General features: G+C 44.0%; 1 protein-coding gene across 1 annotated transcript; it reads left to right on the top strand.

Moving 5' to 3' along the window:
- Positions 1-20,384: 20,384 nt before the first annotated feature.
- On the top strand, positions 20,385-20,884 carry LOC110308608 (histone H2B variant L1). Its single transcript, XM_021181038.1, has one exon. It carries the CDS (start codon positions 20,463-20,465, stop codon positions 20,832-20,834), a length of 372 nt encoding a protein of 123 aa, XP_021036697.1. The 5' UTR covers positions 20,385-20,462; the 3' UTR covers positions 20,835-20,884.
- The last annotated feature ends 4,386 nt before the right edge of the window (positions 20,885-25,270 follow it).

Raw genomic sequence — 25,270 nt, forward strand, 5'->3', positions numbered from 1 at the left:
TGCCGGGCATGGTGGCGCACGCCTTTAATCCCAGCACTCAGGAGGCAGAGTCAGGCGGATTTCTGAGTTCGAGGCCAGCCTGGTCTACAGAGTGAGTTCCAGGACAGCGAGAGCTATAACAGCGAGAGCTATACAGAGAAACCCTGTCTCGAAAAACCAAAAACCAAAACAAAACAAAACAAAAAAATATAAATAATAAATAAATGTTGTTGATATGATATGATATGATATGATATGATATGATATGATGATTGCAGGTCCTGAAGAGATAGCTCAGTTGTCAAAAACACTTGTTACTCTTCCAGAGGACCCAGGTGTGATCTCCAGCACCCACATGGTGACTCATCGCCAATGCCCTTTTCTAGCCACCCCCCCCCCACACACACACAGGTATTTACACGCACACGATGCCCAGACATCCACATAGGCAAAACTATCACTCACAGAAAATAATAAAGAAATTTTAAATCCATAAACACTTTCTAAAAAGAAAACAAACTAATCAAAACCACAGAGCTTCAAAGATGGCTCCATCTACACAGTGTTTAACGGGCAAGCCAAAGGGCCTAATTTCAATTCCCCCATAATCCATGTAAAAAAAGCCAAGTACACCAGTGTGGGCCTATAATTCCAGCACTTGGGAGGTAAAGATGAGCAGATTCCTGAAGCTCATTAGCCAGCTATTCAATCCAAATTGATAGATTCCAGTTTCAATGAGAGCCAGTCTCAAAAAATACAGCAGAGAATAATGCTTAATGTTGACCTCTGGTATTCACACACACACACACACACACACACACACACACACACACACCCTGCCACCACCCCTGCCCCCCCCACCACCACCACACCAATTTAAATTTTTTTAAATGCCAAAATGGAGCATTTGTTTGACTTGCACAGTTGGGTGTTGGCCAGGACCTGGTTGGTCTCTCTGGTGCTCAGAGAATGGTTCTTCTCCCTTCTGTCATGAGTTGGAGTGAAACACGTCCTCCTGAGAGGCAGAGGCAGAGGCAGAGGCAGAGGCAGAGGCAGAGGCAGAGGCAGAGGCAGAGGCAGAGGCAGAGGCAGAGGCAGAGGCAGAGGCAGAGGCAGAGGCAGAGGCAGAGGCAGAGGCAGAGAGGCAGAATCCCACCTGGGCTCGGAACTCACACACTGTCATGTGTGCTTTGTTCTCTTTCAGAAATATCCACTGCCAGAAGACAGAGAAAACGCCCTCTGCCCGCAGGGGTGACGGGCACTGCAAATTCATGCAGCAAAAAACCTTGACCCAGCTGAGGGAAGGGGCAACTGGGGCCAGTGCTGTGGTGGCTAAGATCTCTAAACACAGTTCCTTAAGCTAAGTTAATTAATTACAATAGCAGAATAATAATTTTCCACAACAATGAAAAAAAAACCTACCAAAGGTTAAATGAGCCATGGACCTCAGAAGGCTGGTGACTTCAGGGTATCCTTCTTGTCTGGAGAACGATATCAAATTTACCGTTCTCACACAATTCATTCCTAAGCAGCAACATTTCACTGAGAAGTACCAATAAATCACTTTACTATCATCCGGTGGCCCCTTTTACAGCAATTTTAAACGAGCAACTTCTGATGTAACATTCTTCATTTTCTCTATTTGTTCTTAAAAGGAGTTTTCCTGAAGCAGGAGGACATCTTGAAACCAAGTACTGGCCTCCAGAGGTAGATTTCTACCTTCTGTATACTCCAGACGGTAGAAAAATAATTGGATTGTGTTTCCTCATTCGTGACCACTTAAATATTCACTTTCTGAGGCTGCATTTTAGTGTTTTTATGTTTTATTCAGGACACAGTGTTCCAGGAAACAACCCAAGCCTAAATCAATGGCTTATACCGACATTAAGTATGCCATTAGCACACTCCTTTCCAGAAAGGATCTGTGCAGGGCTGTCAACAAGCCCACAAAGAAAGCTCTTCTGCTTTTGGAGTAAATGATAAAGCAGGTACAAGAAATAAGAAAGGGAAGGGAACTTGAGAATCTCTAATTCCCTTCATGGCCAACAGGAATTGCTGTCGCTTCTGTAATACTTGGGGCTGATGACACAGCACAGGCCATTTTTCTCACTCTGTTCCTACCACCTCTGGGGCTTACATGCTCACAGGGCGATGTGACTGACACTTCAGAGCCACGGTCTTTAATACCCACATCACCCGGAGCCGTGGGAGAATCCGTAGAGCAGCATTTCTGGACAAACAGTGGGGGTTCTGCAACTCAGATGGGCTCACTGAAACCGCGACTACAAACAAAAGGTTACTGAATTCTTTTATTCATTTTCATCAGCCAAAAACTGCGAAGCCTGCAATGATAGTTCAGGGGAGTGGGGGAAGAGAGAGCTGTACAAATTAACAATGGTGAGCACTGGCAGAGCTTTTGAGGTCAGTGGTGCTTTGTGTAAAGTTCCAACTTAGAGAATGCCATCGGTCGTGGGCAATGGGGCAGAGAGAACACAAGAGCAACTTAAAGAGCAAATGAGAATCCCAAGTCTAGACTGGGGCAGTTACATCTCTCTTGAGCTCATTCAACTATCAACCACATTCATCTCCCACTCATCATCTCCAACTTCTCCCAGATCCTCTACCCAACAACCCCACACACCACACACACAAACACACACACATCACAACACACATGTCACATCATACATACACGCAGACACACATCACATACATCACACCACACCACACACCCATCACACCACATGTACATCACACCATACACACACAAACACATGCATGCCACATGACACACACCACACACACACACACACACACACTCTACACACACACACAAACATCACACCACACACACTCACACATGCCTGCATGCGTGCACGCACCAGCACTGAGGCCAGTTACTGCTGCCCACACATACATAGGTGTGTGTGTAGCCATCCACTGGAGCATGGTCAACTTGACTACATCTCTAAAGACTGCCTCTCCATCCTCACAGTCATCGGCTGCCAACAGCTGCTCAGCAAGGCTTGGAGGCTCTTATGTCCCCCTTGAGCTCAATATAAAGGCGGTCTAGTAATAACATCTTCATAATGATGGCCCATAGTCACTCAGAATGTATGGAATTGTAGTCTGCTACCTATTTTAAGAACTGGGGATGTGGAAACTAGAGAGAGAGCTGAACAGTTGAGGTTGCTTGCTGCTCTTTCAGAGGATGGGAGTTTGGTTTCCAGCATCCATGTCAAATGTAACCCCAGCTCCAGGCGATCTGACACCCTCTCCTACCTCTGAGGAAACTCACACTCATGTGGTCACACACACAGACACCCAAACATATACATAATTAAAAGCAAAGTAAACCCTTTTTTAAAAAAAGCAAAATACAGGGTGAAAAATAATTTTGAAGATTTGTTTTATATGTGAGTACGTAATAATTTTATTTATTCTTTGATAACTTTATACGTGTACACAATGAGTTTTTGATCATGTCTACTCTCTTTCCCCCACCCAACTCCACTGGAATCCCCCAACGTGTCCTCCTTTCCCAACCTTACGTCCTCTGGTTTTAATACCCTACTAGATCCAACTCGTGCTGCCCAAGTCCACACGGGTGTGGGACCATCCACTGAAACATAAGTGGTCCACCAATGGCCACATCCTCAAGGGAAAATGTCTCACCCTCTCCAGGAGCCATCAGCTGCCAACATCTCTCTTCTGGAGTTATTTTGTACCTTTGACAGTGTTGCTGAGATATAACTAGAATCCAAAAGAACCCACATATTTAAGGTTACATTCTAAAGAGGGTTGTATATCGCTGTGAAATTATCACCAGAATAGAGTACAAACCCACTCATTTCCTCCAAAAGGCAATCCCTGCCTGGCCCTGCAATGCCTCCCACAGCATCTCAGGACCACCATATGCAGCCTGTAAACCAAAGTGATCTGTTTTTTAGTATGTGTGGATTCATTCCCCATTTTTTATCAATGAATGCAAACATTAGCTTCACTCTGTCTGGCGTCTTTCACTGGACCCTGGAAATCATGCCATTTTCCACCCGTGCTTGTAGGAGCAGGCTCTGTTTCCCGGTACTGAGAGCCAGAGCCTGCGCTCCCTGATCATTCGAATAGTTTTTTTTCCAGGAAACCCAGCTGGTTTTCACACTCGCATGAGTGGATGAGTGCTCAGCTGAAAACCAGAGAGGACCCTGTGCAGATCTCTGGAGGTCTCTCTCTCTCTCTGCTGATGTCTTCCCTCTCTGGTACTCTGTCCTTGGACTCTAATACTTGCCTATATGGTCTTCCATCTCCAGCACCTAAACTTGGAGAGCTGCCAAGCTCTATTCTGGGTTCCCCTTCCTGAACCACAGCCATGAAACTCTCCTGACAGTGAGGTGGGCAACCATGACTTCACCTTCTTTGTTCATTGCATGTAAACACATACATACACACACATATATACATATGTATATATCATATGTCTTTCACCATCTCATATTCAGAATCTCGAGAGCCATTATTTCATACATTTCTTTCCTGACTTTCATATTAAGCAGAAAGATAAATGTAATCACCAACACTCCAGATAGCCAGAAGCAAAGATTCAAACCCCATTAAATATTTTAATATCAGCAAAATAGAGAGTTTGGGTATGAGGTTATTTTAATATTTTACATTTTGTGAGATCTACTTACTCTTCAGTGATGGCAGATGATAAAATAAGGTTTTAATAGGGGGTTGTCCTTCAGCATAAGATTGCCCAACTATGACTACCAGGAGATAATGGGCCCTGAATGGAGAGTCTATAGATCCAGAAGTGTGTTTTCAAGGAATAACAAGAAGAGGTCAATAAACAATTAACGTTTTTGAAGAGTCGACATTATAGATATTACCAGACTGTTGAACTATTAATGTCTTCGCCTGAGCAGTGCCTAGCAAGACTAGGAATGCCTCAGATGCGGACACACACTACTTCTACAGAGTCTGTCTCGGCTTCACCCACCCCTCAGTATATACTTACTGAGTTTCCGCATCTGTAAATGTTTACAACCGTAGGAAAGAAGCAGACAGGGTCTCAACATCCTGACAAAACAGACAGGAGAAGGCTAGAACACACTTTTACTAGAAATGTAAATACGGGTGGAGCAGGTGGAGCCTCCACTGACAGAAACTCACAGCCACCAAAGCCAGTCAGAGCATCCTGCGCTGCTCCCTGGGAGATGAGAAAGTGTTCTAAGCACAGAGAGCATGCCCAGAGGCTCCCTAAATTGCCCTAAGGAAATATAGGACTTTGGAATTCTATATGCTTCAGTAGGACCTTTAAGCCATCACCTACTAGCCTGGGCTAATCATTAGAACTTTTCTGACTTCTCTTTTTCAGTCATTTTGGGGGTGGGTGCACAAGGGTAGGAGGAATGGGAAATGGGTATGATCAGGGCGCATTGTATGAAATTCCAAAAAAAATTAATAAAACTATGTTTAGAGGAAAGGAATAACAATAGTATCATTTTAGGTTTTAGGTCACAGTGAGGTTTAAATACTTCACTGTATGGTAAGTGCTTAAACAGTTGTAGCTACTCTGATGATGATGATTAATCGTGATATGAAAGATAAGGAGATACAGTTTGTAACATGTAGTTAGGATCCGCATCTGCCTTCATTGTTGCTGCACCTTGAGAGGCATGGAATAAACACTAAAACCAAGTCACCAGGATCTATCTAAGTAAGCATCTCAAACCAGCCTCCTCTAGTCTTCCTTTTGTTCCTTTGGGTTGTTACAAGGTTTCTTTCCAACCTCAGGCTGAAAATCATACATAGCTTTCCAACCAGCTGTTGACTGTGATAGGCTCTGCCTCCTCCAGCTCTTTGGCCTAGGGAAACTTACTTTCAGGCCTATAGATCCAGCTGCTCAGAACCCATCAATACCGGACTAGCATCTTATACAAGCCACATGTTAAGGCCGCCCCATGCAGAAGCCTTGAGGGAAACCATCCTTCAGGTCCTGACACAAGTTGCCCAAGAGACCAAAAATAACTACCTGCGTCCCAGTGTTTTGTTGTATTTGTTTCCTGTTGCCTGACTACCTGCGTCCAGATCCATAACAGCCTCTGAGCCCAAGGGTAGGCTCATTTCCCATCTGCTCCTTTTCCTGAACAACAGTATCCATGCATTTTAAAGAACCAAGCCCTGGAAATCATAGCTCTGCAAAGAACCCCAAACAACAGAGGTACAAATTCTTCCCTCGTGTCCTCCTAGACTCCGGGATACAAGCCACCAGACTCCCTTTCCTCGACCAAATGCATACATGCAAAAGGTTACCATTCTGATGGGGAGGGGGTGGGGGTGGGGTGAATAATCTGAGACCTTCTTAACAACCGTCTCCCGAAGTACCTTAATGTGGTGCTCCGAGCACAGTATGTTCCCTCTCGGGAGCACCTTTATTTCTTCATCTATCTCCACAGCCCAGTGAGGGTTATGCAGAGATATGCCTCCTCATATCAGGCCCCGTGCTGAGTATACCTTAGAGACAGGAACTTGCCTGTGTGTGCTCTGACACGGGCTATGAAAAAGGGCAATATCAATTTCCTGAAAAGGAAATTGAATCTAGGTGAAAAAAAAATGATTTGGACATCAAAATAAAATAAAATTTAGAATAGAGTGGCAAAGCAAAATTTGAAGAGAAAAAAGAAAAACAGAAAAAGAAAATCTGAGAAGGGGAAACGTGTAACTTTAAATTTTAGTGTCTGAGAGAAGAGATAAGAATCCCAAAGAAAGGTGTTCATATAATTAGAAAGACTCACTGGAGGGAAACTCGGGGCAGGGACCCTACAAGGAGGAAATACAGAGCTATAGACTTGGTGAGCAGAGGTGCGGGGAACAGGATCTAGAATGGGATTTGGACGAGGGGTGGGGTGGGGACAGATTAAAAGCTCCTTCCGGGCATTCTCTGCAGAGAGGATGAGCTTAGCTCTTAATGGGCAGGATTTAAGGCTGATGTTAGAAAATGTCCTGGTATAAGGATTTTTGAGAAAAATGTGGAAACTCCATTTCTGAAAAATATTAAGAAGTAATAAAGATAAGCACCATGCTTCAACGGTGGCTTAAGTCAAACCTGGAGACCCGGCCGCAAGGATGATCCACCCGGAAGCCGCTTCTCTTCTGTTCTGTTTTCCCCAGTCCAATTCCCTCTTCATTGCTGTATCATTTAAAGAGATTCCCTTAGAAGCCTTTGGTATTTACTGGGTTTATCTGCCCTGAATCTTCTTAAGTCTAGTCCACCTTCCTGACCAGCATCCGATGTTCTCCTTCACAGTAGTTTCTGTGACTCTTCAAGGGCACGATCCTGACATTTCTCTCTGAATCCCTGCCAACCCTGACTCACATTTAATAAACAGTCCCAAACAATGTCCACTTACAGGAAGAAAGGAAGAGAGAAGTAAAGTGAAGATTAAGAAACTTTAGCCATGTCAAACTCACATGGTTTCCTGCACACACACACACACACACACACACACACACACACACACACACACGAGGTAGGAGAGAGAGAGAGAGAGAGAGAGAGAGAGGGAGGGGGAGGGGGAGGGGAGGGGGAGGGGGAGATGGAGGGGGAGGGGGAGGGGGAGATGGAGGGGGAGGGGGGAGGGAGATTTAGTAGTTAGTTTTACATGGGCCCAGGAAAAGCATTGTTTCTCGGTCTGCCTCTGAGGATGTCCACGGACAGATCAGCATGTGACACTAAAGCCTGAGTAGTGAGAGTGACATGCCTCCGGTGAGACACTGGGCTTCATTAGTCCTTTGGTGATTCACACGGAACAAGGAGAAGGAGGAAGGGTATGTGTACTATATTTAAACTAAGCAGCCTTATGATCAGAACTGACCCCAGTAGCTCAGTCTGAACCTATGTCCACCCAAACCCCCACCGCTCACCCCCCATTCTCAGACCTTCCAACCTAAGCTGAGAGCCCCCGCACGGCCTGCTTCTACTTCCTCTTCTGCTTCCTTCTGCGTCTAGCACCCATCTTCTCCTGGGGAGCAGGAGCCAGAGCTTGAGTCTCTCTTTTCTGAGTATAACTTAGCACTCTCTGGCATGCTGGTTTGCTTTTGATAGTGGTGGAGGGTTGGGGAGGTTTTCAATTAGTGAAGCTTTGGAAGGAAAAAGAAAACTAAAGAAAATGAGATAATGCATTCTCATTTTTGCCATCTTTGCATTTCAATCCTTTTAAGAATGCAATTAAATACAACAGTTTAAAAAAAACCAGATCAAGTACCCACTTGAGTCTCTCTGACACTTCCTCTCTCCACTTCCCTCTCCAGAGGAAACCATTACTAGGAATGTGGCATCTTTACCACATGTTTCTTATATGTGTATAATTTATGTTTAAGTATATAAGCAATACTGTTTTAGTTTCCCATTCTTCCATGCGCTATACCACACTATATGTTGTGTGTGAAATGGCCCCCCACAGGCTTATGTGTTGGAACACTTGGCCTCCAGCTGGTGACGCTATACTGGAATGCTGTGGAGCAGTGGTTCTCAGTCTTCCTAACACTGTGACCCCTTACTACAGTTTCTCACGTTGCAGTGAGCCCCATCCATACAATTATTTTCATTACTACTTCATAACTGTGATTTTGCTACTGTTATGAATTGTAACGCAAACATCTAATATTCAGATGGTGTTAGGGGACCCCGGTGAAAGGGTCATTCAATCCCAAAGGGGTCGCGACCCACAGGTTTAAAACCTTGGTGTAGAGCCTGTAGGATGCTGAGCCTCCCTGGAAGACATGTGTCACTGGGGCAGGCCTTGAAGTTTTGTACCCTGGTCCTACTTCCTACTCTTTGCTCCCTCACTTTGGACATGATGGGCCAGCCACTTCATGTGGCAACCCACGATGGACTGTGTCCCCTCAAACCGTGAGCCAAAATCAGCACTTCCTCTTTTAAGTTGCTCCTGCGAGGTATTTTGTTCAGAGCCATTAGAAACAAAATACACCATGAATACTTTGGATTTTTTTTTCTCTTCTCAGCATTTGGGCTTTATATAGATAGATCACTGTTTATTCTAACTCCTCCAGATTTGTTTGCACCATATCAAGAAAACCAGTTTATTCAGCCCTTCCCTTAAATTCCCAGCTGCAGTTGAGTCTACTGTTTTTTCTGTGTAAACATTGTACCAGCAAGCAAACATGAACCTGCCTTTTCCCGTAAGTATGTATTAAGTTCTCAAGAGCAGACATCCAGACATGTGACTGTGAAGGTGTGGGATACACACAGTCACATTTAACCAGCATCACCCATGTTGGTTTCCAAGGTGATCCCAGAAGCTCACACCATGACTGCAATACAAAATGGCTTCCCTTCTCCCTTTCCAGCATTTGGTGGTTTCGGGGTGATTGGGATCATTTGAAATGCGTATGAAATCATTTCTGTAGTCTCAATGTGCACTGCCTTCACAGTGGCTGGGACTGAGCACTGTCTTATGCTCATCAGCTTCTAAGGGCTTCCTTTTCTATGAGTTTGTCTGTTTTCCCAGCAGTTTGCCATGTTTAACATTATTTACAGCCAGGACAACACCGAGAAACCCTTTGCCTAAAAAGCAAAAACCAAAAACCATTATTCTTCAGAACCTCTTTATATTTTTTTCAATTGTTAGTCTATACAAATATTTTCATGTAGTAATTAATAGTCTTCACAAATATTACATTCTGTACAAATACAAACATTTTCTCTTGGCTGTAGTTTGTTATATAATTTTGTTTACATTAGGTTCTCTCATATAATTACCGTAAGTCTGACACAACCAATTAGGTCATCTTGTTCTTGATGATTTGTTCATTTTAAGTCATTTACCTTTGTCTAATGTCAGATTCCTAAAATGATATTCCTTCACATGTGCTGAAAGCAATTGAGTCTTAAAATCCTCCTTATTAGATATGGGGGCCTGCCTCTCAGTACTTAGAAGGCAGAGACAGGTGAATTTCTTTGAGTTTGAGGCCAGACAGTTCTACATAATGAATTCTAAGCCATCCCAAACTACATAATGAGACACTGTCTCTAAAATAAAATAAAATAAAATAAAATCTCTCTATCTATGGTTTTGATTCTGGGTCATTACAGCTTATAATTGTAAGGAGGGTTTGGGAGAGAAAATAAAGAGAGCTGGGCATGGTGGTGGAGAGCTGGGCAGTGGTGGCGTATGCCTTTGATCCCAGCACTCGGGAGACAGAGGGAAGCTGATCTCTGGGTTTGATGCCAGCCTTGTCTACACAGCAAATTCCAGGACAGAACCCTTTCTCGAAAAACCTTAGAAAGAAAGAAAGTGATAGAACCTAGTGGGGAAACCCCCACTCAATTCCCAATTTGGTGTACACCCAAAGAATCACGAAAAGACCATCTTGATGTAAATACACGAGGTAGTTTAATGGCGGAGCTCCTGGTCAAAACATATCTCACACAGGAGACAGTGGATTCGACCACGAGGCTTGAAAGCTAGGGGTTTTTATAGAAAAGGGTCTGGGGCTGGGGGAGGAATTGGCACGGTTTCACATGATTGGTCGATTTAAACATCAGCAGACTGTACATGCAGATCGAGGTAACAGCAGAGCATCTGGTTAACATTTAACTTAGGTCAGAAGGGCAGGAGATAGGGAGGCACCGGGCCAGTCCGGACATTCTTGTATGTCTTCCCTATCTTTATGGCTAGTTGGTTCCTGGGATGACTTTACAGCCTTTGTTCTTTGCTCTAAGCCCAAAAAGCCCTCCTAACTAGCAAGCTGCGTGAGTCATGGACCTTGAATAAACTTTCTGGCTAGGGCTTTGAAGTCTTGAATTTAGTTTACTTTCTTTTTTTCTTTCTTTCTTTCAGAAAGAAAGAAAGAAGGGAGGGAGGGAGGGAGGGAGGGAGGAAGGAAGGAAGGAAGGAAGGAAGGAAGGAAGGAAGGAAGGAAGGAAAAAGGAAAGAGAGAGAACATTAATCTCGTTGCTTTGAAAAAAGCTCCCTCCAGCACTAAAGATGCATACTACCCTGTGAGGTCAACCCAGTCTCCCAAGATTCCCACGGCCTAGATCTCTGGCCAAGACCTGGTATAGTAGCTATTCCTGGTAGTCAACTTGACTGTATGTGGAATGAACTACAATTCAGAATTGGAAGGCTCACCAGTGATCCTAATCTGGTGTCTGGGAGATACAAGTTTCTGACCTGAATCTTGGCACGGAGATCTTGAGGCATAGTGGCTATGAATTCCAGAAGATTAAGACAGGGAGAATCTGAGTTCAAGGTCATCTGGGACAAAGCCAGTCCCAGATCCAGGCCTGGTGGCACACACCTTTAATCTGGGCCACACCTTGTGCTGAAAACCTACAAAAGAACATTGGAAGAAGGAAGATTTACTCTCTCTCTCTCTCTCTCCTTCACCTTCCATTCACAGCTGCTGCTGACCATTGTTGGGAGTTGGGCTACAGACTGTAAGCCATCAACAATTCCCTTACTATAAAGAGTCTACCCATAACTTCTGTGACTCTAGAGAACTCTGACTAATACACCTGGTGTCAGATATTTGACCATTATAAAGAAAGAAGATAGAAAAAATAAAACAAACAAACAAAAAAACTAAGCAACATCCACAAGACAGGTGCACACTGGGTGTGTGTCACATAGAATTTTGATACACACAGAGCCTACAGAAGCCAAGAAAAAGACTCCCCAGTGAACACTCTTCAGTCTCCTGGAAACACCTTAGATGTGCGTGTGTGCTCTGACTCCAGAAGCAGACACCAATAGAAAGATTCTTTGCAGGTTTACTTTGCTACACTGACGGGGCATGCGTGCCTCTTCAAAGTAAGGAATTCAGGTCCTGCAAGTTCAATTCATTCATAAGAGTTGGGCCCAGCTGCTTACATCAAAGTGTTATCAGGGAACTAGGGAAAACATCTTGCAAAGACTAACTTTGATTTTGAAAAAATATAACATAAAAGCAAAATTCTAGGCCTTTAGGCCCAGGCTTGAGAATGTGACCTCTATGACTCATTGCTCCAAGGTATGCTAATCATAAAACAGATAGCGACATTCCTCCACCCACCTGCTTCCTGGGTTCAGGGAGTGTTCGTTCAAAGAAAGTCACCCTGACCCACCCTGACCATTGCTGGAACCCTCTATGCAAAGGTGCTATTGTTAGGGGCTCTTAGAAACTGTCTTGAGAAATAACCCTCACAATTACCAGGTATTCCTCGTGACTCTTGTGACTTTGCACTTCCTTGTGACTCTTAACTGGTATTTTTGGTATTTTCCAACAACACCCCCCATACCTCCTTGAGTTGTGGTTTCTTCCTTTAAATACCCACTTACCCAGCTACTAGGGGCATCACGGTCCTCTACCCCTGCGTGGTGTATGACTGTGGGCCTGAGAGCGCTCTTGAATAAAAGTCCTCTTGTAGTTTGCAGCAAGACCATTTCTTGTGGGTGATTTGGGGTGTCACCTCTCCTGAACCAGAACGTGGGGGAGCCCTCACATTGAGGGTCTTTCAATTCCTTCAGAGCAATTTACCAACTAAGACAAAGTGCCGTGAAGACAAAGCACTTCTTGAGCCACCCAGAGAACCACAGTATTATTTCAGAGGTGCCAGTCACATCCCTACCGTCCTCATCTGTGAAACAGCACATATAGAAGAGGACCCAGTAGCCAGAGAATTATACAGTATTCCAGAGTATTATGCCTTTGATATTAGTGTATCCCCCACAGACTCAAATGTTTGAACGCTTGGCCCTTAGCAGTTGGCGCTGCTTTGAAAGGTTCTTTAGGGGGTGGAGCTCCTAAATGAGGAGGAAGTGGATCACTAGTAGACAGGCATTGACAGAGAAAGAAAGAAAGAAAGAAAGAAAGAAAGAAAGAAAGAAAGAAAGAAAGAAAGAAAGAAAGAAAGAAAGAAAGAAAGAAAGAAAGAAAGAAAGGAGTCAATCCCTACTTCCTGTCTGCTTCTGGGTCAGCCAGAATGTTAGCCAGCAACTTCCCGCTCCAGCTGTCACCACATGCTGTTGCCACCGTGATGAAGACTAGATCCTACAACATACAGCCCAAAGAAATCTTTCCTCTTTAGCTGCTTCTTGTGTGGCATTTGATTGCAGTGTTTCATAGTTGGGGTTTCCATTGCTGTGAAGAGACACCATGACAATGGTGGAGAAACTCTTATAAAGGAAATCATTTAACTGGGGCTGACTTACAGTTCAAGAGGTTTAGTCCATTATCATCATGGAGGAAAGCATGGCAGCCTGCAGGCAGACACAGGACTGGAGAAGGAGCTGAGGGTTTGGCATTTGGATAAAAGGCAGCAGGAAAAAAAGAATAAACCACTAGGCCTGGCTTGAGCTTCTGCAACCTAAAACACGCCCCCAGTGACAAACTTCCTCCCACAAGGCCACACCTCCTAATATTGCAACTCACTAAGGGCTTAAGGGGGCCCATTTTCATTCAAACCACCACACACGAGTAAGAAGAGTTACTAAAATACTGTGATTCCTGGACAGAGTCAGGTAAGCAGATGTGTCCTAAGCTCCACTGGTGGGAAAACAGCGTCTTCTTCTATAAGAGACACAAGTACAGGGCCTCATTGGGAAGCAATATGAACTGCTGCAAGGTATAGTCATAATGTTTTAATTCATAAGCTAGTATTTTGGAAAACAAGAAGAGCTCTGCAGATGTTAGTCGTGTACCAAGTCCTCACTCAGCATCTCCCACGAACTCCAAAGACACTCAGCCTACTGTTTAAGAGGTCTCAGCAAGACAAAGCTTTTCCCAAAGAGATGAAGGGGACCAGAAGGCCAAGGGAAATTATATTAAGTCAAAGGCGGGTTCTCAGGTAAAACTCAGCCACAGACATTGGAATCTCACCCTGCTGTAAGTGACTTCAGACTGAGCTTTGGTGAGAGAGTCTTTTACTGGGCCCTGGAGAGACAGAATTCAGACATATAAACATACATTCATACACACGTTCGTTTTGTTTTGCTTTTCAAGGTCAGGTCTCTCTGTACAGCTTTGCCTGACTTGAAACTTGCACTGCAGACCAAACTGCCCTCAAGCTCAGAGATCCACCTGCCTGTGCTTCCTGAGTGCTGGGATTAAAGGCGTGAGCTACCAGTGCTTGGCTCTGAATTGTATATTTTTAAGGATACTGAAATTTACTTTGTATGGAAGCAAGGCACAGCTTCACAAAAGCACTTGGGTTGGGCGCAAGTCCTGTGTGTTGCCAGGTATTTTCTTTAGTTCCCTGGGGTCTGAGTTCACTGTGCTGCAATGGACGGACCTTTCTGTCCATGCTCATCATTCCCTGATTTAGTCATGTTTCATGTATGTGTTTTTGCTGTCTCTTTATGTATAAATCAGCCTAAAAGGACATCTCAGGACAATTGACACACACTGGTTTAAACCGTATTAGGATTCTCTGAGTATAGACTCCCTTCTGGTAAATCCTTCTCTCCCAATTTAGAATCACTCATCCTTACCCTCCGGATGAAGGTGTGGGCTTGATGTTACTTGATGACTGTTAGAATCTTCTCCCTCACTGAGAAAGGCTTCCTCCATTCTATCCCCTAGAGCACAGATTCTCAACCTTGCTAATGCTGCAAACCCTACATATAATATAGTTCCTCATGTTGTCCTGACCCCCCAACCATAAAGTTATTCTGTTGCTACTTCATAGCTGATTTTGCTACTGTTATGGATCATAATGTAAATAAGTGATAGGCAGGGTATCTGATATGTGACCTCCAAAGGGGTTGAGAACCACTGTGCTAGGGCCTTGCTTGGGGACGCTGTAGGGTGTCAAGTGAGAAGGATGTGTTCCTGAGGTCACTTGAAACTCTGAAATCACAATATCTCTGGTGCCCCCATGGCACTACCTTGGATGATAAGAAATACAGAGCATGAGCTTAAACTAGAGTACTGCAGACAGAGTTAGAAGACTTAGGTTCAAGTCTTAAATCTGCTGCCTTTTGCTGGCAACACCGATCCACAGCCATGATTCTGTCAAAACTGCCCTTGGGTCTTGAATCTTATGATGTTCAGACAAGATGCCACAGGGAAGTAAAAGAGGTCATGAAGAAGCAGGGTGGAGAGTAAGCAGCACGGAGCCCACAGCCAGACACTTGGAGCGAGACCCAGCTCTGTCCCCAAGCATGTATGAATGGAGGCAAGCCAGCTTGCTTACCCTTTACAGTAAGAGCCAGGCTCACACCCGTGTCAGAGGTCACAGGAGAACCTGAGCTTCTCCCTGGGTGCAGGGGAACCCGTTTAGACCATGATCAGTGTTCGGCCATTGTCAGGCTCCCTCAGAGCTCTGTCTCCTCCAGCCTGAGCCAATCCTTGCCAATTCTTCTTACACAGATTGTTCCTTCCTCTTGTTCCCTCTCCACCCACTCAAGCTATTACTCTCCCACTCTTGGGCCTCTGGGCAGCAGAACTGCTGGGCTCTCTGATCCCATTTTCTGGAATGTTGACATTGACTCAAACATCCCCTTACATCCATTAATTACATAATCAAGATCAGATGCGCAGTGGCCCTCGGGTGCCTGTAAAAATCATTTTAAAGCCTTAGACTACACATTCAGACATTTTTAAATCAAGCCACTGTGCCTTTCTTATTCAGATCCTCTGGCCTGGAACTCCTCCCTGTTCTCACTTGGATATAGTTTCCGATTTCATCTTGTGATCTCACGCCTCCATGTAGCTGCTCATTCTTTCCCTTCCTCCTTCTTCCTCCCTTTGGGACCAACTGAGGAAAAACAGTGTAGAACCTGGGTTTGAAGTGCCCACTTCCATGTCTGACGGGCCTCCGTTTATTTCCTGGTGTCAGACTTCTGAGGGTATCTGACCTTGGGTAACTCTTATTTGAATCCATATGCTTAGCTAGACACTCTTTTTGTTGTTTTGTTTGTTCGGTTGGTTTGGTTTTGGGTTTGGGGTTTTTGAAACAGTTCTCTGTGTAGCCCTAGCTGTCCTAGAACTCACTCTGTAGACCAGGCTGACCTCAAACTGGAAGAGATCTGTCTGCCTTTGCCTTCCAAGTGATGGGATTAAAGGTGTAAGACATTACTGCTCCTTTCCCACTGCCCTGCCCCTAGTTTAGCTAGGCCACTCTTAATGTAGTAAGAGAAAAAAAGATGCATTTTGCATCACATTTTACATCCATTTACAATAAATGTATTGAGGGTGGGGCAAGTTAACTGCTTTTTAGTTAGTGTTTTACTATAAAGTGTGAACCAGAATTCAAAATATTAAAATTTTCTTGGATTTTTCATCTCAGTCTTTTTTTGTTCTGTATAAAATTATATCTGACTCACAAGAACCCGAATCAGGGACTGACAGCCTTGTGCCCAGTGCCAAAGTTAATTCCTTTATTATGTTCTTACTCTGCACAAAGATAATCTAATTTCTTGAGCACGCACCCTCAGGTCATCTAAGAACAGCGACCCAGCTTTCAGATTAGCCAAAGCAAGATATAGGCAATTCCCAGACAGGGGCTGAATGCTCTGACCTGGTGAAGTTAGAGAAGCCAGTCGTGGGGACACAGGGAAGGAAGGCAGAGAGGGAAACTGACCTCAGCCAATCAGGAATGAAGAGGGTGTCGATTCCCTCTCAACCATGGAAATGTCAAAAGGGGAAGAGCTAAACCGGTCCCCACAGCACGGAGGGTACCGCCCAATCCTGCCTCTTTCTGTTCTTGAATTCTTCTTTGCCAAAATCAAGAAGAATGGTTCAGATATTTCCATTTGCAAGGCTTTGGAAAGTTACTTAAATCAAACTCTGCTTGTCTCCATGCCCCAGACCTCAGAGTCCCTGGATAGAAACCTGTGTTCCTCCTCTTCTGTTCTGCCCCTCTCACCCACTACCTCATACTCTCTCTTCACTCTTTTCACCCTCCCCTGTAGGGGTGTCATGTAGTTCTCCTGAGGACATCCGTGCCTGGCAGGCTGAGTTTTCTGCTCTAAGCTAATGTTGCATCTACTTCCATTGTATTTTTGTGAATTTATCTCTCATTGTCTTACCATGACCTTTCAGTCATCACAAGATCCTGTAACTTAAGCAGCACTTTAATCACAGATGGGTGGTAGTGTAGAATCCATGCCTCAATCAGGAAAAGCATAACGCAGCATGAAGCAAGAGTCTGGGGGAAAAGCGATCCTGGACTTTGGGCTCAGAGCAAAGGGTCTGAAACAGCTTTGGAGTCTCTGGGGTCTCTAGGACGCTGGCCATCAGTCCTGTCAGTATGCTGTGTGTCTTGCTAGCAGACACCAGACTTCATCTAAGACCTGGAGAATGGGGCAGAAAAGAGGCAAGGAGAGGTGAGTGTTTTTATATCCTCGGGATGTGAGGTGTGGCCATTGCCCTAGTTACTAACACAGCAACAGCTCCTGAAGGTTGTTGGGATGGATGTCGGGACTGGATGAAGCGGGAAAGATGTTTCCCGCTTCATCCAGTCTGTCTGGAGGAGGAAGCATGGACAGGCAAAAGACAATCTTACAGTACACACATCAACTGTTTAAATGACTTACTAAATGATGAAGGAGATTTTAGGTTAGTCCCTATGATGGTTTGAATATGCTTGGCCTATAGGAAGTAGCACTATCAGGAGGTGTGGCCTTGGAGGTGTGGCCTTGGAGGTGTGGCCTTGGAGGTGTGGCCTTGTTGGAGGAAATACAACACTGTAGGGGTGGGCTTTGAGTTCCTATGCTCAAGCTATGCGGTGTGTATGAGAGTATGGAATGAACCTCTGAAACTGTAAGCCAGCTCCAATTAAATGTTTACCTTTTTAAGAGTTGCCTTGGGCTGGGCGTGGTGGTGCACACCTTTAATCCCAGCATTTGGGAGGCAGAGGAAGGCGGATTTCTGAGTTCAAGGCCAGCCTGGTCTACAAAGTGAGTTCCAGGACAGCCAGGGCTATACAGAGAAACCCTGTCTCAAAAAACCAAAAAAAAAAAAAAAAAAGTTGCCTTGGTCATGGTGTCTCCTCACAGCAATGAAATCCTAACCAAGACAGCCCCATTTTAGTCATGACATTTACAAGATCGTTTTCCTTAGTTTTCTTGAACACTTTCATGAGTATCTTACCTTAAGCCTATTGTTTCAGGCTTTTAAGCTTTTTTGTTTTATTCGCTGAATTATATTGCACCTTTTCTTCTCCCCACTCAAAGACCAACTGAGAGAGTCGACGGAGCCAGAGAGATGGAGATCAAAATGTCTCCTCTCTTACTGACCAGTCCTGCAAAGAGTAGCCTTTAGGCATGGAACGAGTGTTTCCTTATGTAGCACAGAATTAAACAGGATGACCACAATGAGGGCCACAAAAGGAACCTCACCATGATCCCTTCCTGGGAGTGAGCTGCCCATAGTCAGAGAATTGAGAAGGGCTATGACAGCCTGTCTGCTTTGCCTCCCCTCCCCAGTTCAATAAGGCATTTGTCGTCTCAGGAGAAAACGACAGGGGAAAAGAGGCCACGAGTGTTACTGTGTGGAGACTATAACTCAGACTGATGGGAAAGGAGACGAATGCTCTCGGCCTGGTAGCTATTCTGAGTAGCAGCAATAAAGCTGTTCTATAATTGAGCAAACTGAGTGATTACATCTAGAGGAGTCTGTAAGCAAAATTAGCGAGAGCCAACTAAAGATCCATCACCCAAAAGCAGAGTGGAAACAGGGACTTCTATCTTCGTGGGAGGAAGGATGGCTGAGACAGTGAGGGAGTCGCATGGCATTCACATTTGCACACAAGGCCTGCCATCTTCAGGAATTAGAGCCAGAGGCTGAAAAGATGGAACAGCAGCTTAGAGCACTGGCTGCTCTTCAAGAGGACATATGTTTGATTTCCAGCACCTATGTGGCAGCTCACAACTATCTGTGACTCCAGTTCAGGTGATCCAATATCCTCTTCTGGCTTCCTCGGGCACCAGGGACATGCATATGGTGTACACATATACATACCAGCAGACATCCACACACTTTAAAAAAAAAAAGAAAGAAATTAGAGGCAGGGTCCTGGAGGGCGGGAGAAGGAAAAAAAAAAGAAATTAGAGCTAATTTAAAGTTATTTGCCATCATACTGTCTTCCCTCCTTCTATATTTAAGTAGAAGAAACAGAGGAGAAACGGCTTTCTGGAAACTACACACAGCTCTATGCCTTCCTAGGGCAGAAACTCATTTCGAAGGACATTTAATGAGACTATTAATAGCAGTGGCCATCATGAATAATTGAAATGCTCATGAGTTACTGTCATAGTTACTCCTTTTTTATTTTACTCAAGGGTAGATTTGATTAAGAAAGCATATGAGGATTTCTTAAATGAATACTAACATGACACATGGCAAGAATGACCCAACGAAGTGTCTTTAGGCTAATGACAGAGCTACAATATCAAGCAACAGCAAACCATGTCACTAAGGCTATAACATATGCAAGAATGATGTTGTTGAAGGTTAATGGACACAGTTCATATCATACTCTAAACAATAAGAGATGGGAGTTTTGAATTCTTCAGTTGGCTCCTAAGGAGCCAACATCATCAAAATGAAATGGTTGACTCTTTTTAGGGGGAGGACTGGGAACATGGTCTCCCACTACCACAAACTATGCAGTCAAGATTTCCCCACTTGGGGTCAGCATGTGTGAGGTGCAATGTGGAAGCCTTGCTGTTTTATTTGCTAAGTACTAGGCTTCATTGGCTAAATAAAGGTCTCAAATAGGTTGTTGCTATTTTGGTTTTGTTATGTTTACTTCTGTGTGTATGAGACAGAGAAAGAGAGATATGTGGTGTGTGTGTGTGTGAGAGAGAGAGAGGCGGGGGAGAGAGAGGAGGGAGGGAGAGAGAGAGAGAGAGAGAGAGAGAGAGAGAGAGAGAGAGAGAGAGAGAGAGAGAGAGAGAGAGAAAGCCTGTGTGTCATGGCATATGCGTGGGAGTCAGGACAACTCTCGAAGGTTGGCTCTCTCCTTCTACTATGAGTCTTGGGGATCAAACTTAGATGTTTAGGTTTGGTGACCAGCACCTTTGCCCAATGATTATTAAATGAGTTTATGCATGTTTGTGTAAGTAATGACTTACACAAAAAAAACTAACATTGTTTTTGTTTTGTTTTTCTATTGCTATACCAACCACCAACTTTGGCAAGCTTTTGTTCAATTCTGATTAAATTGTATAGGATGTTTGCAAATTACTATGGAATAAAAAGCAGAGAGCCTGAACACTCTCCTGCTCAGCTTGAGGTTGGCCTCAGTCCTTGTACTACCCTCCCACTCTGAGGAGAGCCTGAGGGGAGCCACTTTCTCCTCAGCAACAGGTCGGAGGCTCTGTTGCTATGTGTCTGTGACATAGGAAAGTAAGTACCAATCAGAGAGGAGCTCTGGTAACATGACTGTGACACATCACTATAAGTAGGACAGCCATCTGACATCCTCTGGCCCTTCTCCTCTCCATCCCTAAAGGACAGGAGAAACAACATCTACAATGGCCAAGCCCACCTTCAAAAGACAATGCTACATCAAAAGACATCTAAGACCGTTGTATAGAAAGCACTCACGTTGCTCTAGCATCAATTTGGGCCATGGAAATTACTCCCTTTACATAAACAGAGTCCTGAAGGAAGTGGTCCCCAACAGGGGCATATCATCCTATTCTGTGGACATCGTGAACATCCTCATCAATGACATCTTCGAACGCATTGCTACGGAAGCCTGCCAGCGGATGTTCCTCAGAAAGCGCTGTACCCTCACCCCAGGAGATATCCAGCAGGCAGTGTATCTGCTGTTGCCAAAGAAGCTGGCTACGCTTGCCGTGACTTTTGGAAGTAAAGCCGTCCACAGATTCATCCATTCCTAAGCTCCATCCATGTTCAAGCCTAATTGAAACTTGGGGAAAGTAAATGAAATTGGCCATAACCTTGGTTAGAGTCACTTATTTACTGTGCTCTATTTTACATGTATAGGATGTTTTGCCTGGTACCTGAGAAGGCAGAAGAGGACATTGGGTCCCCTGGAACTGGAGTTACAGGTAGTTGGAGTCTACATGTGGATGTTGGGACCCTAACCCAGACCCTCTGGAAGAGCAGCCACTGCTCTTAACAGCTAAACCATCCCTCCAAACCCCCGTTCTTCCATGAACTTCCACCCAATTTATTAAGTTTAGTTTTTCTTTTTCTTTTTGAGACAGAGTCTCACTGTGTAGTCCTGGCCTGAAATTTGTTATGTAGACCAGTGCCAACATGCTCGGTCATTTTATTAAATATAAGATCTTTCTAACGATAATGAAGCTTTTTCCCAATTCCATCTCCCTACCTGCTAGCCTGAGCCCACTCCCAACCCCCCAACCCCCATTCTTTGGATTGTCTTTGTCCTTTGCTGTCTATGTATCCCTAAGCCAGAAGTTCTGTTTTGTTTGTATCGCAAGCACGAGTTCATAGCGCATATGTTTCTCTCTCTACACTATTTCTTAGGTTCCTGCCTGCAGATGAATGTAGCTCTGGGTCGCTTACACTCCTGTTCTCTCTAGGATGCCACACTGTCACAACTTGTCATATGCCCTTTCCTGAGAGAGGTCTAGAGTGGCTGTTTTTCACCAGTAGAGCTGCCATAGTAGAGTTGCCACAGTCACAGAAACACACACTACACATGTTAATTTACTTAACCCTACAAAACTCTGTAAGGATTAAATCATTACCCCCAGGCCATGGAGGATGAAAACAGGCACTGAGAACTCATCATGTGCTTGACGTTATCCTGGTGGGTGGGTTTGGCAGGGCTGGGTTTGAGCACACATACCAGGCTTGCCAGGGAGACCAGGCGACACAGTGTGAACAATCTCCCTCAAGAGCTCTTCTGGGGAAAGACCTTGAGAGCAAGATTCCTGAGCCCTTGGTGTCCTGGACTCAGATTTTCTAGGTGCTGCCGGCTCATCTTCCAAAGTAGACATGTTTGTAGCAGACAACAGAAATTTGTTTTTGTTTTTTTCTTCTTCTTTCTGGTTATAAGAGACACATAAATTTTCACAAGGCAAAATAAAAAGAAATTGCTTGTTTTTATGTTTCTTCAGAGGTTGGAACTGAAGCCACTCTAAGGGAGAAGGCCTTCCCTGATGGGTTCCCAGGATACATTCTGTTTCTCCTGGGTTCCTTTGCTTCTGAATCTAACTTGTCAGAGTTTCTGAAAACCCTTGTACAGGCCCTACTCAGCTAACCTAGGTGTACACGGAGAGGATGAGCTACTTAAAGCTGATCGTCATCAGCCTTCCATCTATCTACCTGGGAACCATCTCAGCAGACTCACAGCTCAGTGACAGACAGAAAGGCCCTGAGGTCTAAGAGGGAGAGGGTCAGAAAATCTCAACTTCTAAGCCAATCCCAACTGTAAAGAGATACACACACACACACACACACACACACACATACATATACATATACATTGTGTGTGTGTGTGTGCATACACCACAGCACTAAGTGAGGCTTCTACTTTGGTGTGCAGATGTTTAAGAAAAACAAGCACCAAAATATCCCTAACATGACCCAGGAAGCCTAAAGAGCATTCATGCCCTGCAGTGTGTTATTGTAGCCAGTGGCCAGCCCTGCTTGTGATGGCGGGCCCCTGCTATCACAGTGCAGCTGTTCGTTCCTATTCACACTATTTTTACTGTACCCTTTTCTATGTTTAGATTCACAAGCACTTACTTAACCTTTGTGTTATAATGGCTTGCAAGGTACAACACAGTAGTGTCCTGTACAGGTCTGCAGCCTAGGTGCAAGATGCCTTATCATCTAGTTTGTGCAAGCATGGTGTGTTATGTTTGCATAACAACACAAAGCTACCTGATGATATAATAAATACCTAAAAGTAAGTACATTAATTGATTTAAAGATCTATTTTATTATTATACCTAAGTACACTCTGTTACACTGTCACTGTCTTCAGATGCACCAGAAGGGAGTGTTAGATCTCATAATGGATGGTTGTGAGCCACTATGTGGTTGCTGGGATTTGAACTCATGACCTCTTAACCACTGAGCCATCTCTCCAGCCCCCATTAATTGATTTTTAAAAGAGCTCACTGTTATATGTTGGAGCATCTTTTGGGTATATTCCCTGTAATGGTACAGCTAGGTCTTCAGGTAAAACGACTTCCAATTTTACGAGGAACCACCAGACTGATTTCCACGTAGCTGTACCAGCTCACGGCTCCACCAGCAGTGGAGGAGTGTCCTCTCTCCCACATCCTCACCAGCATCTGCTGCTGCTTGAGTTTTTTTTTATCTTAGCCATTCTGATTGGTGTGAGGTAGAATCTCAGGGTCGTTTTAATTTGCATTTCCTTGATAACTAAGGATGTTGGACATTTCTTTAGGTGCTTCTCAACCATTTGGTATTCCTCAGTTGAGAATTCTTTGTTTAGCTCTGTACCCCATTTTTAAATAGGGTCATTTGGTTCTCTCGAGTCTAACTTCTTGAGTTCTTTGTATATATTGGATATTAGCCCTCTATCAAATGTAGGTTTGGTAAAGATCTTTTCCCAATTTGTGGGTTGCCGTTTTGTCCTGTTGACAGTATCCTTTGCCTTACCGCAAGCTTTTCAATTTTATGAGGTCCCATTTGTCAATTCCTGATCTTACAGCCTGAGCCATTGGCATTCTGTTCAGGAAATAGCCACCCCCCCCCCATGTGTTCAAGGCTCTTTCCCACTTTCTCTTCTATTACATTCAGAGTATCTGAGTCGGGAGTTGGTGGCGCACGCCTTTAATCCCAGCACTCAGGAGGCAGAGGCAGGCAGATTTCTGAGTTCGAGGCCAGCCTGGTCTGCAGAGTGAGTTCCAGGACAGCCAGGGCTACACAGAGAAACCCTGTCTCGGAAAACCAAAATAATAATGATAATAATAATAAGATTAAAAAAAAAAGATTCAGCATATCTGGTTTTATGTGGAGGTCCTTAATCCACTTGAACTTGAGCTTTGATCAAAGAGATAAGAACAGATCAATTTGTATTCTTCTACATGTTGACCTCTAGTTGAACCAGGACCATTTGTTGAAAATGTTGTCTTCTGCTGGGCGTGGTGGAACACACCTTTAATCCCAACACTTGGGAGGCAGAGGCAGGAGGATTTCTGAGTTCGAGGTCAGCCTGGTCTACAAAGTGAGTTCCAGGACAGCCAGAGCTATACAGAGAAACCCTGTCTCAGAAAAAAAAAAAAATAAAGAAAGAAACAAAATGCTGTCCTTTTTCCACTGAATGGTTTTGGCTTCTTTGTCAAAGATCAAGTGACCATAGGTGTGTGGTTTCATTTCTTGGTCTTCAATTCTATTCCATTGATCTACCTGTCTATCTCTGTACCAATACCAAGCAGTTTTTATCACAATTGCTCTTCGTACAGCTTGAAGTCAGGGATGCTGATTCCCCCAGAGGTTCTTTTATTGCTGAGAATAGTTTTCGCTATCCTGGACTTTTTGTTATTTCAGGTAAATTTGAAAATTGCTCTTTCTATCTCTGTAAAGAATTGAGTTAGAATTTTGATAGGGATAGCATTGAATCTGTAGATTGCTTTTGGTAAGATAGCCATTTTTACTGTTAATCCTGCCAATCCATGAGCATAGGAGATCTTTCCATCTTCTGAGGTCTTCTTTGACTTCTTTCTTCAGAGACTTGAAGTTCTCGTTATATAGATCTTTCACTTGTTTGGTTAGAGTCATACCAAGATATTTTATATTATTTGTGACCATTGTGAATGGTGTTGTTTCCCTAATTTTTTTTCAGACCATTTATCCTTTGTGTAGAGGAAGGCTACCGATTTGTTTAAATTAATTTTATATCCAGCCATTTTGCTGAAGTTGTTTATCACCTGTAGGAGTTCTCTGATAGAATTTTTGGGGTTGCTTATGTATTCTATCAAATCAAAAGATGCTCCAACATATAGAAAGGACACATGCTGCACTATGTTCATAGCAGCCTTATTTATAATAAGCTGGAAACAACCCAGATGTCCCTCATCAAAAGAACGGATACAGAAAATGTGGTACATTTACACAACGGAGTTCTACTCAGCTATTAAAAACAATGGCTTTATGGAATTTGCAGGCAAATGGATGGAACTAGAAAATATTCTGAGTGAGGTAGCCCAGACATAAAAGGACACACATGGTATGTACTCACTGATAAGTGGATATTAGCCCAAAAGCTCAAAAGCTCAGAACACCCATGATACAACTCACAGACCATATGAAGCTTAACAAGAAGGAAGACCAAAGTGTGGATGCTTCAGTCCTACTTAGAAGGGGAACA

The sequence above is a fragment of the Mus caroli genome, unplaced genomic scaffold, assembly GCF_978045245.1.
Source record: "Mus caroli unplaced genomic scaffold, Mus_caroli_1 scaffold_15, whole genome shotgun sequence".
NCBI classification, from domain to species: Eukaryota; Metazoa; Chordata; class Mammalia; order Rodentia; family Muridae; genus Mus; species Mus caroli.

What these genes read in the sequence shown, in the direction of transcription:
- LOC110308608 (XM_021181038.1), top strand. Translation starts at nt 20,463, where the DNA reads ATGGCCAAGCCCACCTTCAAAAGACAATGCTACATCAAAAGACATCTA.